General features: G+C 45.9%; 1 protein-coding gene across 1 annotated transcript in view; it reads left to right on the top strand.

Annotated features, from left to right (window-relative positions):
• The window catches only part of Itih5 (inter-alpha-trypsin inhibitor heavy chain 5), a 90,720-nt gene that overhangs the window by 56,142 nt on the left and 16,392 nt on the right, over window positions 1-18,186 (top strand). The window contains exon 8 of the mRNA XM_041630775.1: window positions 16,663-16,831. Within this exon, the coding sequence (XP_041486709.1) occupies window positions 16,663-16,831 (169 nt within the window). The remainder of the gene's footprint in view (window positions 1-16,662; window positions 16,832-18,186) is intronic.

Genomic DNA, 18,186 nt, shown 5'->3' with positions numbered 1-18,186 from the left:
ATGCCTGCTTGGTTGTTTTGGGTGGTACTGAGGATTGAACCCCAGACTTCACACTAGGCAAGCACTCTACCACTGAGCTGCGATTCCAGTCCAGCAATTCTGCTACTGTCCTGCAACCATAAACAACATGCGGAGATAGTAGTGTCTTATTCTAGTAAAACTTTATTTCCTAGCACAAGCTGAGATCCGGGTTGTGCTGTGGCAGTTCGCTGGCCTTTCACCTAGTGCAATGACTGTACGGGACTAGTCATTTCAGTTCGATGCTCTGATTTAGCTGCCCTTGCCACTAGGGGATGGATATTTCAGGAATATATTTCAAAATAGAGATCTGGGACATAGGGCAGGGTACAGAGGACAGTGAGGAAAACATGTGAGTGTGTGTGTGTGTGTGTGTGTGTGAGAGAGAGAGAGAGAGAGAGAGAGAGAGAGAGAGAGAGAGAGAGCCAAGATATGAAGTAATTAATATATGAACAGAGGGCAAAATACTTTCCTTGGGTCATTTGTAAGCCCTGAGATCTGTAGTTCCAAGAAAAACTTGTTCCCCCACATTGATAATATAGATATTTTTTTTAACCTTAATTATTCAGTGGGTGTGTGTTTTGTCTGCAAGTGTGAACAACACTGCAGCAGAGGTCAGAAAGCTGGAGAAGGTTCTCTCCCTCTCCTACCATACTGGTTTCTGAATTAGGATAATGAGGACTACTGAGAACTCAAGAACAATGGCAATGGGTTTTTGATCCTACTGCACGTACTGGCTTTGTGGGAGCCTAGGCAGTTTGGATGCTCACCTTACTAGACCTGGATGGAGGTGGGTGGTCCTTGGACTTCCCAGAGGTCAGGGAACCCTGATTGCTCTTCGAGCTGATGAGGGAGGAGAACTTGATCGGGGGAGGGGCAGGGAAATGGGAGGCGGTGGCGGGGAGGAGGCAGAAATCTTTAATAAGTAAATAAATTAAAAAAAAAAAAAAAGAACTCCAGTCACGCGGCTTGGCAGCAAGCGCCTTTACCCACCAACCCATCTTGCAATAGCGCAACTAACTTTAAACAACTAGGAGCTCCCCACTTAAAAATTTGGTTTCGAGGCAATTGAAGATTTCCGTAAATGAGGGCTGGATTACAAACGCGGAGCGTCTCTGAGCACAGACCCTCGGACTGCCGAACAAAGAGAGATTGTGGAAAGGCGCCCAAAGCCACTCCGGTTGCAGTTTGTCAGTGTCTGAAATCACGGCACCAGCTGATAATGGAAAGCCTGGACCTAGAGCTCGGCTTCCTGAAAAGTCTGCCCCCTGCTCTCTAGCTGGGATCAGCAGGGTTTTATACAAAAGGGCTACAGAGAGGCTGAAAGGAAACCACTTCAGGTAACAGAAAGATAAACACTGTGAGTCAGAGAGAATTAAAGGAGATAACCAGGCTGGAAGTGCTTATCTGGGTGTCAGAAGTCTTCGCCAATCCAGGGACTTCACAGCCTTGGCTGGGTGATTAGAATTGCAGCTGGGTAAATTCCTCAGGGCTGCCAGAGTGCAGCCACCCCCTTTTCTTGTTCAGGACACCCAATTCTCCCCTAAGTTTCATCTTGGCTTTGACTCCAGATTCAGATTCTTCGAGAATGAAACAAACATGTGGTTGTGTACTGTGAGGCATGGGGAAATTCGTAGATAAGAAGGAGCCTTTTCTCATAAGAAGCCAAAAGAAACCGAGAATCACACAAAACCGACATGGCAAGGGTAGCATGAATAACAACAACCCAGAGACAGATATAGGGGTGCAAGCTGAAGGTCAGAAAAGCAAAGCAGCCAGCCACTGGCTCTTACCTCTACCTCAGACTGAAATGAGCCATCCTACCTCCACCAAACCTCAGACTCTACACTCCATTGAGTTCCTGTCTCTTCCCCTTTGGATTCCTCTCGCCACCCGCCTAGTGCTGGGTGGGTCCTGTCTCCACCTCCCTAGTGCTGGGATTAAAGGTGTGTGACTCCCAAATCCTGGGATTAAAGGTGTGAACCACCACCACCTGGATCTGTTTCTGGATCTACCTTGTGTAGCCCAGGGTAGCCTTGAACTCACAGAGATCTGTCTGCCTGCTTCCCGAGTCCTGGGAGTAAAAGTGTGTGACACCACTGCCTGGCCTGCAGTGCCTTTAGTTTTGCATTCTGATCTTCAGGCAAGCTTTATTTATTAAAATACAAATAAAATATCACTACAGCCAAGTGGTCAGCAGAATAGAGATAAAAGCTCTGGTTGTTGTGCCATAAGGTGGGGACCAGTTCTTAAGGATAAAAGTGGTGTGTGTATGTGTGGTGGGAGGTGGAGAGGGGCTTAGGGGATGGCATAGGTGAGTCTAGAAGGTTCTTGGAAGTTAGTTGAGCGAGTGAGGTAAGGATGGGGGAGAAGATCTGTGCCGACAAACAGATAGCATGCATGAGAATATGGGAGGGTGATGCCAGTGTTAATCATCAACATCCCAGAATCTAAACTTGTCTGAGAGATGGGCCTCTGGGCATGTCTGTAGGAGATCATCCTGATTACATGTTAATTGATGTGGGAAGACCCATCTTAATTGTGGGTGGGGCTGTTCCTTACACAGGGGATCCTGCACAAAACAGAGAAAGTGAGCCATGCACTATGCATGGATTCATTACTTTCTGTTGTCTGTGACTGCTTTTGTGAACTCTGAGAGAGAATACACATGTTCTACCTGAAGTTCCTTTTGCCAGCATGCTTCATCATAGCAGCAGGAAAAGTAACTGATCCACAGAGATTCAGAAAGAATACCCAACTGTAAGCCACTTTAATGCAGGACATTAGCATTTTGCTGGGGAAGAGAAATGCCGAACATTTGTACGTTATTCAAATTCATTCTGCCATGTAGACAGTGAAAGAATTCTAGGGATGAGAAAGAGCTGAGCAGCAAAAACAACAACAAAACAGCAACAAAAAAAGAATGATGGGAGAGTAAGAAGGGGCTGTCGTTGGGTGCAGCTTTCTTGGCAGCACAGGGATGACTTTGAAGAAAGGCTGAAAACGAGAATGAACATGCTATAGTCAGAAGGCTTGTGTGATAGGTTTGGAGTGGGTCATATGAAAGCTTTCTTGACATGAACATTTGTAAAGAAAGTGAAATCAGAACAAGACCTCAAGTGTATAGCTGGGCTGTTAGACAAGCAAACAATGCCATAGTGTCTAACACTGAAGAGGTGGCTTACGCCTCTAATCCCAGCACTTTGGAGGCTGAGGCAGGAGGAGTACCATGAGTTAGAGGCAAGCCGAAGTTACATAGCAAGTTGGAGGCTAGTTTCTGAGTGAGATCCTATTTCAAAATGAGAGAGAGGGAGGGCAAAGGGAGAAAAGGAGGAAGGAAGGATCACTGAAAAACAGTTGGTGAGTATTTAAATTAAGTTATGTCCCTCTCTAGGGTATTAGTCTCAGGAGTTGAAGGTTTAAGCATCGCCATGGGAACAGCAGATAAGACCTTGCACCCTCTGAGATGGAGAGTTGAGCCTGAGACCTTGCACAGACCCGATTCCTTTGAAGGATCACACCCCTCCCTCTAACATGAAAAACTTCAAGTCACTGATGTGTCACAAATGACACTTTGCCTGTCTAGTCTGTGGACCTGATTGGATGGGGAAGGGAGCTTTACTCATGAGTTTTAAGTAAAATAGACCTGTAGCTGGTGATAAAGCTACATAGTCATATGGTCAAGGAACTCTCTGATAACATATATAAAGGGCTTCTGAGCCATGATAACCCAGAAGTTCTTAGTAGAAGCTTACTGGAAACATATATCCATGCTGTAGTTTCCTCTCTAGTAAAATCCTTTCGGAAGGTATTAAACCCCACACGTCCCTCCTCGCTCCCCTAAAACTGGCTCCAGTAGAATGGGAGAGTGAAAGGGACTGCCGCAGACTTGGAACCATGTTTAAAGTATGGAGGCCAGTAACAGGGCAATGCTTTGGGTTTAGGAATATCCTGGATCATGTCCCCAGCAGACTAAGATAAAGGTGATATGATTATCCAGAAAGGAGAACAAGAGAAACCAAGCCGGGAGTGTGGACTTGGGAAATCTCCAAGCAGAAGTAGTAGCTGAAGAATGGATGAGATCCCTTTAGAGAGGGAGAGAGTCTAGGCCTTATGGAGGGGGTCTAGAGAGAGGAGAAAAGGTAGGAGAAGGAAAGGGATGTTGTCTGTATAATGAATAATTCTAGAATGGAAGAAGAGATATTTTGGCAATGAAATTTAGTATGACAACGAAAACCTTTCTTCTCGTGGCACTACTGTTCAGGGGTGGCGATCCAGTTGTTGAGCTCCCTTCTCCATTGTGGAACTGATCATGTGCATTCATGTGGCCATGCCCCCAGTAGTACCAGAGCCTGCTTCTGTATCTCTCAATCTGTAGCATGGAACCCGGTTAGTGTCTGATGCACACAGTGCTGTGTAGATACACTAGAGAGAAGTCTGGGGCTTCTATAGTCATGTGTCTTGAGGCTAAAGAACCATAAATGGGTCTGGGGAGATGGCTTAGCTGGTCGAGTACTTATCATGCCAGCACAGAAACCTGAACTTGGCTCCCCAGTACCCACGAGAAAAGCTGAGTGTCACTCTACAGGTCTGTCGCTCAGTGCCGGGGAGGTAGAGCCAGGCGGGTCCACTGGTCAGCCAGCCTAGGTGAACTATTGAGCTTCGGAGTCAATGTAAGGCTCCCACATGCATGGACACACTTGCGTGCACGGCCGCACATGCACGTGCACACGCTCACACTGGCACATGTGTGTAACACACAAGCCACAAAGATCCATGGCAAAATCGTGGCTCTAGAGCAGCCATGTTATGACTTCCCAATTTCTGGGTAAAATCTTCTAGAGTCTGGCTCAGGCAGATCTGCTTCTGTGAGGACCAAACCCTGCCTCTCCTGGATGAACATTTAGCATTTGGCTTTCTTGATATCCAACACCACGATTGAACTGGCACTTAGTCTGAACTGGAATTAAAGGAGAGACGAGTTATATAATCCCTGAGCTAGACACTGTGCTTGTGATCCTCTGAAATCTCCTTCTTGCTTGAGCATGGTTATAATGTAAGTATGAGGAGCAGATACACAAAAATTGAGCCCATCACAATTCCCTCGGGCTATAGCAAATGCTTTATTCACACGTGTAGGACTTGATCACCAAATAGAAGCCAGCTGATCACCAGGAACCTCTCCTCATCTGCAAGACCGTGAGAACAAGGCGGGTACCCAGAAGGCAAACCCAGGGGCGTTAGTTTCCTTTGGATCACAGTGACAGAGTTCCCCAGCTGAGCAATGTGAAGGAGGAAGGGTTGATCTGGGCTCACAGTTTCATAGCAGAGAAGACATGGTGGGGATCAATGTGTGGGGAGCACATGGCCAAAGCTTGCTCACATAGCAGCAGATCAGGAAGCCAAAAATCAGGCCAGGTGAGGATGTAGTCTTCAGGGGTCTGCCCCCCCCCCCCCTGTTACCTATGCTTGCCTTCCAGGGCCTAGCCCTTAATGTTTCCTTCAAATAATGCTGCACACTGGAAGTGAAGTTACGATGCTGGGCTTGGTGGTGCAGTGCTCTGACTGAGATGGAGGCTGCAGCGGGCCGGAGAGACTGTGGAGTCTGGAGTGTTTGTGAGAACACTAGGATAGCTTAGAGACCATGTTAGATTGAGGAAAATACCCACAGGACACAATGAGGTTCAGTGGGCCATGTGATAAATGAAGTTTAAGAGTTCAGATTAAGTCAGAGACTACGAGTTATTCAACCATTTTCTTCTTGTCCACCACTCAGATTTCTGTGTGTGGTGTGTTTTGGTATGCTTTCTGAAACTCATGCCAGCAAGTAGCCTATGCTCTTGGTTTCTTCTTGTGATGGTCAGTCTTCACTGTCCACTTGACTGGGTTCAGAGGCACCTAGGAAACACACCTCTGAGCATGTCTGTGTGAAGATTTCCAGAGAAGCTTGTCTGTAACTAAAAGATCCATTCTGAATATTTGTTTGTTTATTCTTTTATTTATTCTTTCTTTATTTTAATTTCATGAGTGTGGGTGAGTTGCCTGCATGTTTGTTTACATACCATGTGCATGCCCCATGTCCAAGGAGACAGAAGACCGTGCTGAGTGTGGGTCCCACTCTGAATAAAAAGAAAAGGCAAGCTGAGCACCAGCGTCCACCTCTATTCCCTAGCTGTGGTCACAATGAGACCAGCCACCCACCTCCTGTTCCCACGGCCACAGCTGCAGCTTCTCTGCTTTCTCTGACACTTCTTTCCTGCTACAGTGGACGAGACCCTCTAACTGTGAGCTAAAAGAAATCTTGAATGTTTTTCTATCAGGTATTTTGACACAGCAACAAGAAAATAACCAATACGCTTCCCTCAGGCAGCTGAGTCAGGGGGCTCACATCTGTAAGGATTCAGTTTTGCCCCCCTCTATACGTGTGAGAAAACCCTTGCCTCTCCTAGAACAAATACGGAAGATGGAAAACAATTAACTCTCTATTAACGATTAAAATGGCCTCATGATCTCTTCCCTTCAATAACAAAAGTCGTACTTGTCCAACTTTGGTGGCGGCCTTAAGAGCATGGGGAGATGGATGGAGACAGAGATTGCGTCACTCTCCCTGCCTGACAGACGAGAGCTCCACTTCCTCTAACTATTTCCTGAATATACAATCTAAATCTTTGGTAAACTGTGTTTATTTCTTACATAATAGTCCAACAATTTCACATTGAAAGTGGCTTTTTCTCAGCCTTTGTGTTCCCCTCTTTTATGGTTCCAGCATTCCACATCCTGGGACTCTGGAGTGAGAACCCAAGTGTGGACACAAGCCAGAGAAACAGGAACCATGAGAACGCAAGACCTAAGGGGAAGTTGAATGGGGCATAGGTCAGTCGAATGGTTCAGATGCAGCTGCAGAGTTAGACATCAAACATCTGCAGATTGAAAGAGGGGGGAGGTCCACAGCCCAAGCCTGAAGCTAGGCAGTATAGCCTTCAGGATTCAGAACAGACACTAGGGACCAGGTATTTCATAATTTCAGTCAGGAAGCTTGTCAGATCAATACCAGGGAGGTTTGTACATCATGGAAACCATGTGTGTGTAGGTGTATGTTTCTTTGTGTGTATGTGTGTGTATAGGTATATGTAGGTAATATGAAGTGTCTTTCTTTGTGTGTATGTGTGTAGGTATATGTACGTAATATGAAGTGTCTTTCTTTGTGTGTATGTGTATGTAGGTATATGTACGTAATATGAAGTGTCTTTCTTTGTGTGTATGTGTGTGTAGGTATATGTACGTAATATGAAGTGTCTTTCTTTGTGTGTATGTGTGTGTAGGTATATGTACGTAATATGAAGTGTCTTTCTTTGTGTGTATGTGTGTGTAGGTATATGTAGGTAATATGAAGTGTCTTTCTTTGTGTGTATGTGTGTAGGTATATGTAGGTAATATGAAGTGTCTTTCTTTGTGTGTATGTGTGTAGGTATATGTAGGTAATATGAAGTGTCTTTCTTTGTGTGTATGTGTGTGTAGGTATATGTAGGTAATATGAAGTGTCTTTCTTAGTCACTCTCTACCTTATATTTTTGAGACAGTGTCTCTCACTAAGCCTTGAGCTCACCAGTTCTGCCTCATGGATCCTCCTGTCTCTGACTGCCCTGCGATTGGAATGTGGCACAAGATGCCTCGCCCAGATTATTTTCATAGATATTGTGAAATCTAACGTCGTATGCCCATACTTTCACAACAAATACCTTACAGGCCAAGCCATCTGCTCATCCCTAAGCAGATTTCTCTTGATAGCACCCTGCTGAAGGAAGACGCCACACCTAGGGATGGCTACCCATATCCTTGAGTGAATTACTTTTGCAAGCTTGAGAGAAGAAACAGAAGGTGGAAAGCTTTATATTAGCCCATAATTCAGACAGTTCAGGTCCCAGTGGCTACGCTGATCCTAAGCCTCTGCTGAGGTAGTGTCAAAGCAGCCAGGAGCATTTGGAGGAGGGGAAAGTGAAAGAGACTAGGAATAGGCCTGACCTTCAAATATATGCCCACCCTCACCTGTGGCTAGTTTCTTCGACTAGGGCCCACCTCATAAAGCTCCCATAATCTCCCCAAATAGTGTCACCAGCTGGGGACCAACTATCTAATAAAGTTTGTGGAGGATGTCTTATACTCAAACTGTAACAAGTCTATAGATAAATATGGGCTGTATTTTTGATAGGGCAAAGGAGACCATGTGGTCAGGCTGGAATCTGGCTAGGGCGAGAGCTATGAAATTGACCATGAGAATAAGTTGTCATAAGCATTGACCTTCCACAAAAAGGGAACCAGGGAAAGGAACCTATTTTGTGTGCTAGGGAATACACACACACACACACACACACACACACACACACACACACACACACATTCTCAGTTAGTAGAGTGCTTGCCAACATGACAAAGCCCTAGCTTTGATACCCAGCACTGCATAAAACCGACTGTGGTGGTGTACCTCTCTAATGCCAACACTCTGGAGGTAGAAGCAAGAAGATCAAGAGTTCAAGGTCATCCTCCTCAGCTACCTGGGTTTGAGGACAGCCCTGGATCCATGAGACCTTGTCCCCAAAGCAGGACTGTTAGGATGTTTGAATATTTGACATATCCAGTATGAAAACCATGAATATTCCCAGCATGTTGTAAAGATGTAAAGAAATATTACTGACAAAGCACTTTCTAGAAATATGTACCATGACATCATTAGGTTAATGTCTGACACATTTGTTGAAGCAAAGTCAAAGCACTAGAAGCTTGTCTTAATGAGAGCCAGAAGGGTGTGATGAGACAATCTGTCCCTCACATTACGATGATGTCATTCAAACACAAAGACTAAAAAGATTGAGTTACGCTTATTTTGCAGAAATTATTCTAGGATCTAAACATTTTCAGCCTTTAACAAATGTTAAGGCAGAATTTTATGCCTAACTGTCATTCTAGCTGAGACTCGGTCCTGAACCGATTTTGACATTCAGACCTGGGCAGAGGAGATGGTTCAGTGCTTAAGAGAGAGACTGGGTCGTAAATAAAATGTACTCCACTTCAGGAGATGCTCACAGTGGAGTGAGGCTGAAAAGGAAATCAACACAAGGATGGCAGCACATCCCATAATTCCCGCACTCAGTGAGCAGAGGCGGAAGAATCACACTGTTCTCAAACGCTTGGAGACCTGACGGCTTTTAGTCCACGCTATCCATTTCAAATGTGTTTAAAGTGCATCTGGATCTGCAGTCCAGTGCATCTTGGGGGCATCTATTTCCTACACTGCTTCTCAGACATGGAGTGTATTTTTTTTTTTTGATTACCATTCCTTTCTATGTTTCTAATCAGACTTCCACAAAGTCTTTGACCTCTTTGTGGAATTACTTTAAACTATGTACTTTAAAATTTTTTTCTCTTGGGTTGGTTCAAAACGGGCCATGAGGAACCAATTAAATATAAAGTGTCAGCTCCTTGGTAAACATTTTAGAATGAGGTGTGTGTGGGTGACTAACTGGGGAGGGGGGGACAACACTGTCATTGTACTGAAAACACATTGTGGCTAATAACTCATTCCCTTGAACTTGGGTTCATCCATGATGTCACGGGTTTTCCTTGCCCTTGCCCAGCAAACTAGGACTTGTGGTACAAAAGGCTTCTGTGTCAGTTCCTATGTGCTTTGACACAGATGCAGAGCTATCTGAGGAGAGCTGTGTCAATGGGTACCCTGATGGAAATATTGGGGAGGAGTGGGCAGCAGCTGGCCTTGGCATGGCCTCCACTGACCTCTTCTTGAGGGTCTTAATGGACACTGATGTCATTCACTACACAATAGTGATCATAGGGAATTGCTTCCGCCTTTGAGGACTGTGCCAAGGGCCTGCAGCTGCATGGATGCAGTTTTGCTGGAAAGATTAAGAGGAAGAGAAATGCCAGTTCTAACGCTTGTCTCTAAGTGTAGCTTAATGCAAGACCTATGGTGTGCAAGACAGAGCTGCCTCGAAATGCTGCCTTCCCCGAATGAGCAGGAAAGAATGAACGGGGTTTTGGGGGGGGGGGTGCTGATGTATAGGAGCCCATCTCCACTGCCCATGGGCACCATTGAGAAGACCAAGGGATGTTCCTCATCTCCATCCATTGGAACAAGAAGGAGCCCTGCCACCCATAGGAATGGGGGGAAGATTTGAAGCCGAAAGTGTGCTTTGTTTTATCTAGATCCTGGCTAGTGCCTGCATGAGTTTCATGGAACGTCAAAGATTTACGTCATAGTCAGCTTAAGGCAGACCTGGAACGGACTTCTAAGATGTTTTTAAAGAAGATGCTCCATTCTTCTTTTAATCCAAGGAAAGTTCACACAGGACGAGGAGTTTTTCAGAATAAAATACTGTTATATAGAGAATATTCTTTAACTTTTGAGATCTTAAATAGCGATGGGATTTCTGGGGTATTCCCTCTGAGATTCCCCCAGGCAGCTCTAGTGGGACTGGAAATGGAGCAACTATGGGCCGCTGGCCCTCCTTCCCTGGGTTCACATGAGGGTAAGTCATAGCTGAGGCCTTACAAGGTCATGAGGCATGAGTAGTAACTGAGCCAAGAGGAAGGTAGGGAGACCGAATGACTACAGAGAACATTCGGCACGATGGGGAAAATACCCACGAAGGAGACAGGCTGATTGCTCCCAAGGTTTTTAGCATACTGCTTAAGAGTCCCTAGAGATACCAGCAGCTAAACAAACAGCTATTTTTGACAAGGGTCCATGAGTCACAGCCTAGCCAGCTCCACGTCCCTCAGAGCTATGGATTTGAGCTTCCAGAAACACAGCCTAAATAACGAGAATACCTGGTTATTGACAGACCTTCCAGGGGTCTAGATGCTTGGATAGGGAAAGACACCCGATGTCTTGTGTTCTGCCTGGTGAGCTAGCTGTCAATCAAAATGAAATCAGTGATCAAACAAACAAAAGAAAGCAACAAGAACAATAGCAGGATGATCCATTTTCTGTACGAGGCTACCATGTGCGTGCTGGGGCTCCCCATTCACAGGGGCAGAGTATAGACATCTAACTACGTATTCTTATTGAAGCTTGTGCCTCAACCACCATGAGCCTACTGCTCACATCTCAGTGACTTGTGACATCGCTCAGTGATCTCTGATTGTGGTCCCTGAATTAGTTTCTTTTCCTGTTGCTGTCTGGATCAAGCACTCTGACAAAAACAGCCAGAGACAGAACGGTTTCTTTTGGTTCATTCATAGCTCATGGGTGCAAGCACCATGGCACTTTTCCATAATCCACCTTCGCTAGCTGAACTTCAGGGCTTCTGAAGGCTCCTTTGCCTGGGAGAGAGAGAGAAGAGCAAAGAGTGGAGGATCTGAGGAAGAAGATAAAGTTTCCAGTTTTCACCAAGTCGAGTCTGAGTTGCCCAAGGGTCCTGCCTGGAGAACTGATTGGCAGGTTGTCCTGAATTTAGAGAGAAACACATTCCAAAAGGGAATCTGGAAATCTGGGAGGTGAGGATGGTGGTTATAACCTGGATATAGATAAATCTGCTGGGGCCACGAAGCTAAGATTGAGGGATGAGAGCCTAGTTGGAGATTTGGCTTAAAAAGTCATTCTATGGCTCTTCCATTGAAGGGATTAAGAAGGACGTGCTAGGGGAAGACCATGGAACCACCAGTGTGGGAGGGCACCTCCAGAAACCAGAGCTCCCTCATGGCAGAGCATCTCACAGATGTCTCTCAGGCAGTGCTGGCCTGTTGGAGTGTGGATTCTGTGTATGGACTCGGCGCACTCAGCCATATTTCCTGGGGATGGGAGTCAGGGCTGAGAAGGGGAATGTAAACCCTCTGCATGGAGAAAAGGCCTTGAGCTAGGAGAAGCCAGAAGAGGGAAGAGGCAGAACAGGGGCTGTCCTAGCTTTATGAGGGACAGTTATTGTTTCCTTGCTTCCCTTTTTTTTTTTGGAAGAACTGGGAGTGAAAGGCAGCCCTGGGAAGGATGAGGAGATAGATGGTGGGAGGCAGCCCTGGGAAGGATGAAGGGATGGACTGTGGGAGGCAGCCCTGGGAAGGATAATGAGATGGACTGAAGGAGCTGTGCCATTGTTCTCATTCCTGGGTGGATACGGAATTCCTGCGGTGCTTTCTGCAGGGATGCTATAGAGGATGAGTTCATTAGCTGCTGCCAAAAACTGAACTGAAAGAAACAGACTGGCAGGAGAACTGGAAGAGCTCCCGAAACAAGCTGCACGCTGGAAAGGCTCTCACTCAGGATACTTGGCTTCCAGCGGTTTGGGAGCTGCAGATGCCACTGTCTTGGATGCCAGTGTGGGCCCTGGCATGAGACTTCCTGCGTTTTAATCCGCCGTCCTATGGGATGTGATTCTTAATTCCTCCACACCTCAGCTGCATCGTTTGTGAAGTGGGAATACTGATAGAGGCCTTGCCACAGGTGACCGTGGGGGTTGAGCTGGCTGATCATCTTGCCCTCAGCATGCTAGCTAGTGGGTATTGATTCTAGCTGCTAGTATGGCCACCATCACTGTCTTCTCCATACTTCTAGTGATGTCTTTAGACCCTGTTGTTTTTCCAGTCTTTCAGAGTGAAGAAATGGTGCGAAGCGAAGGTAAGGAACACTAATTCATCAGGGATCTCCAGGGAGCTGAGCGGACACACGCTCGGAATAGAAGCTCTCTGCTCACAAGCTCTGTGGGAGAGGGTGTAATGGAGAGTTTTAATGCAGACACACCCAGCATCGTTTTCTAAAGTGGACTTTGGAGGTACATACAAGAGTTAGACTGTGAGATCTTAGAGTAGGCACTGGATCTGGAATGGAAAGATGACAGGGGAGTGAGGGAGAGGAAAACACACAGAAGGGACAGTTTGAAAGTGGTGGGGTTTCCCAGGGGAGGAAAGAACAGTACTGTCTGGATCCAGGCTATGCAGGAAGTCCCACAAAACCCAGGGAAAGGCCGGCGGGATGCTAGAGCAAACATGCATTCTGTACCATGCACTATTCTATAAACATCACCCTACACACACACCCCAGAAGCCACTGGTTCTCTGGATTTTCCTTGCATTTTCTGCAGGGAACCAAATAATAGCAAACCCAATATAACCTTGACCATCTTCCCAGTTCCCTTCCAAGCACCTTTCGCAGTGTCCCTGATTTAACCTTCATGATGGATGAGGCAGGCACTGTTATCCTGAGTCTGCTGACAAGATAGCCTAGGAGCAGCAATGCATGCCATGGAATGTCCCGCACATGGCTGAACCGAGGGTAAATAATGTGCCCAGAGCCATTGCTATGGTGACTATGTAATGCGGGTCCTTAACTTCATATGCCGAGTCTGTTTTATGTCTGATGACAGTGCTCATGAGGCCTGGCAGCCTTTGTCTCTGCGTGGTTATACAACCTCTTCTCCAGGCCTAGGCTGTTTCTCGGATTCTTATGGTTTCACATCACCTTTATCCTGTTATCACCTTTCAAATTCACTTGGCCTCCTTCTTTGCTATGCTCAAGGTGTTTGCCTTCTTAGCTCGTTTGTTTTCTGTTCTCTATGCTACCTAGTTGTCCAGAATCTAGTCCTGGATTCCTCTCCTCTCTTCCCCTCCCCTCTCTTCCCCTCTCCTCTTCTTTTCTCCCCATCCTCTTATCCTTCCTCTCCTTCCTGCTCTCTCTCTCTCTCTCTCTCTCTCTCCCTCTCTCTCTCTCTCTCTGTCAGCTCTTAGATACAAAGCCTCTCCATGTAGCTCAAACTGGCCTTAGCCTCAGTTCTGACACAAGCCCTAAATGCTGGGGTTACAAGTGCACCACCGTGTCCAGCTTCAAATTCATCTCTTTATAGAATATCCCCCATGTCATTCTGTTTCAGAGATTTTATAATATTTTAAAATTCCAAGATAGCAGCACAAGAAATGACTCAGTGGATAAAGGCTCTTGCTGCCAAACCCAATGGCCTGAGTTCGATCCTTGGCACTTACATGGTGGAAAGAGGGAACTGACTCTTGAAAATTATATTTTGATCTCTACACTTGATACTGCGCAAGCACACCCAGCTAATCTGCCCACAAAAATAAATAAAAAGTTTGTAAAATAATATTGTCTTAGTCAAAGTTCTATTGCCATGAAGAGACACCATGACCATGGCAACTCAAATAAAAGAAAATATGTAACTGGGGCTGGGCTGCAGTTCAGGGGTTTAGATCATTGACATCATGGAAATTAGCATGATGTCATGGTGCTGGAGAGTAGCCGAGAGTGCTACACCATGATACAGACAGCAAGGAGAGAGAGAGATATAGAGAGATAGAGAGAGAGAGAGAGAGAGAGAGAGAGAAAACTCCACTGAGCCTAGCTTTAACTTCTGAAACCTCAAGAGAGAGAGAGAGAGAGAGAGAGAGAGAACGCCACTGAGCCTAGCTTTAACTTCTGAAACCGAGAGAGAGAGAGAGAGAGAGAGAGATCCACTGAGTCTAGCTTTAACTTCTGAAACCTCAAGAGAGAGAGAGAGAGAAAGAGAGAGAGAGAGAGAGAGAGAGAGAACTCCACTGAGCCTAGCCTTAACTTCTGAAACCGAGAGAGAGAGAGAGAGAGAGAGAGAGAGAGAAAGAGAGAGAACTCCACTGAGCCTAGCTTTAACTTCTGAAACCGAGAGAGAGAGAGAGAGAGAGAGAGAGAGAGAGAGAACTCCACTGAGCCTAGCTTTAACTTCTGAAACCTCAAGAGAGAGAGAGAAAGAGAGAGCACTCCACTGAGCCTAGCTTTAACTTCTGAAACCTCAAAGCCCACCCCCTAGCAACATACTTTCTCCAATAAGCCCACACCTACTACAACAAGGCCACATCACGAATATTTTCGAATAATACCACTCCCTGTGAGCCTATGGCAACCATTTTCATTCAAATTGCTACAAATATATTTATTATTACCTTTAATTTTACAATGTGTTACTTATTATATAATTCATTCATCACTACACCTGCGTCTGCCACTTCCTGAATGTTCCTGGGCGAGAGGGAAATGAGTGAATCCCACCTACAGAAACCTTCACATCTGTTTCAGGAAAAAGACATAAAACAAGCCATCATTACTCTGAAACGTGCTTTATAACAGTAGGATGGTAAACTGAGGACCAGTTTAGAGGAAGGAACGGCAGGTCTCTTTGGAGCAGTGAGGACAGTTTTCATAGTGAGAATTTGGCCTACCTTTCTGGGTACTGAACAAGAGTGAGTGGCTTCTTAGGTGAAATATAGGGACAAAACAATGTGGAAGAACATTCTAGCTCAGGAAAATGGTGGTCAGGATCTGTGCATGGCTCGGAAGGTAAAGATGTTTGTTATTAAACTTAATAACTTGAGTTCAACCCTCAGGACTCGTATGGTGTGCTGTGGAACAATAGTCTGTACCCTGTCACTTGTATTTTAAATAAACGCTGATTGGCCAGTAGCCAGGCAGGAAGTATAGGTGGGGTGACCAGGCAGGAAGTAGAGATGGAGCAACAAGAATTCTAGGAAGAGGGAAGTTTTAGTCTGCAGTCGTCACCCAGACGGAGAGAAAGCCAGACACAGAGCAAACAAGATGTGACTGCCTCACTGAAAAAGGTACCAAGCCACGTGGCTAACACAGACAAGAATTATGACCTAATAGAAGTTGTAAAAGTTAATAAGAAGCCTGAGATACTAAGCCAATCAGTTTATAATTAATGTCGACCTCTGTGTGATTTCTTTGGGACTGAACGACTGCAGGAACCGGACAAGACAGAAACCTAAGTCAACAGTAGTGGAAATAGATAACTTCCACAAAGTGTCTTCTGACACCCACTCGTGTGACATGTCAAGTGTGCATTCAAATACATACATGATGGAGGAAGGTCATTGGTTAAAAAAAATAAAGAAACTGCTTGGCTGGCCCTCATAGGTTAAAACACAGGTGGGTGGAGAAAACAGAACAGAATGCTGGGAGGAAGAGGAAGTGAGCAGACGTCTCAGAGAGACGCCATGCTCCCAGCTCCCAGGCAGACACATGCGATGAAGCTCCTACCCAGGTTGGATGTAGGTTAGAATCTTCCCGGTAAGACTGGTGCTCACAGATTATTAGAGATGGGTTGATCGGGATATCAGAATTAGCCAGTAAGGGCTAGAGCTAAAGGGCCAAGCAGTGTTTAAATGAATACAATTTGTGTGTTGTTATTTCGGGGCATAAGCTAGCAGGTGGCCGGGGTGCTGGGGACGCAGCCCCGATGCTCTTATTACTACTCCTAATACAACAGAATGGCAGCCCTGCCGCTTATATTACTACACATACACATACACACAGACACACAGACAGACAGACACACACACTCACTCATATATAAAATCAAACCTCAGTCTGAAAGGTTTAGAAAAGAATGTGAAGATGCATTGATCTGACACACCATGCCTGGTAGCAGCATGAGATCTAGTATTGAGTAAAACATTCATTCATGTCTTCTGTTCAGTTGTCACACATGTATGCCATGTTCCAGCCAGTGACAAGTGTCCTTTGCATAGCTGACTTTAAATACGAATCCTGAGACTGCTCCTGGTCGTCAATTTCTTAGTCAGGGAACACATGGACTAATGAGCCCAGATGTGACCAAGTTGAGTTTTGTCTTTTCCTAGACCAGGGAAGCTCTCGTCACAATTCTCAATGACCTCCGACCCCAGGACCATTTCAATATCATTGGGTTTTCCAACCGGATTAAAGCGTGGAAGGACCACCTGCTGCCAGTGACTCCCGAAAACATCAGGAGTGGCAAGCTCTACATCTACCACCTGTCTCCCACTGGAGGTAAGAGCCATTTCTCCCACCTGTCTCCCACTGGAGGTAAGAGCCTTTTCTCTCATCCTTTCTACCCAGCCTTGACAGGATCAGAGGTTCACTTTCTGCAAAGAAACAAGGCTTTGAGAGTTGAAGCTGATACTAACGAAGAAAGCAGTGACAACAATATTCTCAGGTGCCTATATTCTTCAAGTTTGTAAATTCTTAACCCCTAGACCTTCAATCAGGTTATAATTGGAAAAATCCATCTCCAATTTGGATCCTGAACAAGGAAGCTGGTCTTGGTAAATTGCTCTTAGTTGGAGAATATTTTTAATCTACTTGTATGCACCTGTTTCTATAAACTGATGACACCTATGTGGGAGTGTCCTGGAAACCGGAAGAGGGCATCAGATCCCCTGGAGCTGACATTACAGGTATTTGTGAGCCACTTAATGTGAGTTCTGGGAACTGAACTTGGATCTTCTGGAAGAACAGGAAGTGATCTTAACTGTTGAGTCATCTCTCCCTAGGATGGAGAATTGAAGCCAAGCCCACGATGCAGTGTTTTCTATGTACTTGAGCAGTGGCAGATGGAACTGCCCTGTAAAACAAGCTATGCTCTTGCCCGAGCTGCAGCATGGTGAGAAAGCATGAGCCTCAGATGCCCTGGGCTGGGCTGTGGATCTAGAGTGGAAGGAGGAGAGGGCTGGTCTCCAGGTCACTGCACACACACCTTGAGTGTGGTGCCTGCTGTTTGTGTAGAAGGTTAGGACAGGAGCATGGAGACAGCGAACTTTCGAAAACTCCAGAACCAGGCACTCTGCTGCCCACTGTGCTGTATGTGATTCCTTTCTTTAAAAGAAAAACATCTTAAATTTATTATTATTATTGGGGGCAGAGCATGCGTGTAACATGGCGGTCACACAGCAGTCAGAAAATATGAGGGCAGAGCATGCGTGTAACATGGTGGTCACACAGCAGTCAGAGGATGTGGGGGAGGAGCATGCGTGTAACATGGCGGTCACACAGCAGTCAGAGGATGTGAGGGCAGAGCATGTGTGTAACATGGCGGTCACACAGCAGTCAGAGGATGTGGGGGAGGAGCATGCGTGTAACATGGCGGTCAGTAGTCAGAGGATGTGAGAGAAGAACACGTGTGTAACATGGCGGTCACACAGCAGTCAGAGGATGTCTTTGCAGTTGACTCTCTCCTTCAGCCTGTATGTGGGTTCTGGGACCTGAACTCAGCTTGTCAGACTTGCTCAGCAGATGCCATTACTTGACGAGCCTTCTCACCAGCCCCCATCTGACCCTCTCTCAAAGGCAGATGTGCTATCTTGTGGAGTTCTCACAACTACTAATTCTACTTTCTGTATATGGAA

Source organism: Microtus oregoni, unplaced genomic scaffold (genome assembly GCF_018167655.1).
Source record: "Microtus oregoni isolate MIOR12 unplaced genomic scaffold, Mior012 000035F_ref0000213, whole genome shotgun sequence".
Lineage (NCBI taxonomy): Eukaryota > Metazoa > Chordata > Mammalia > Rodentia > Cricetidae > Microtus > Microtus oregoni.
Note: the sequence above shows the minus strand (reverse complement) of the source record. Positions and strands in the feature narration are given on the sequence as shown.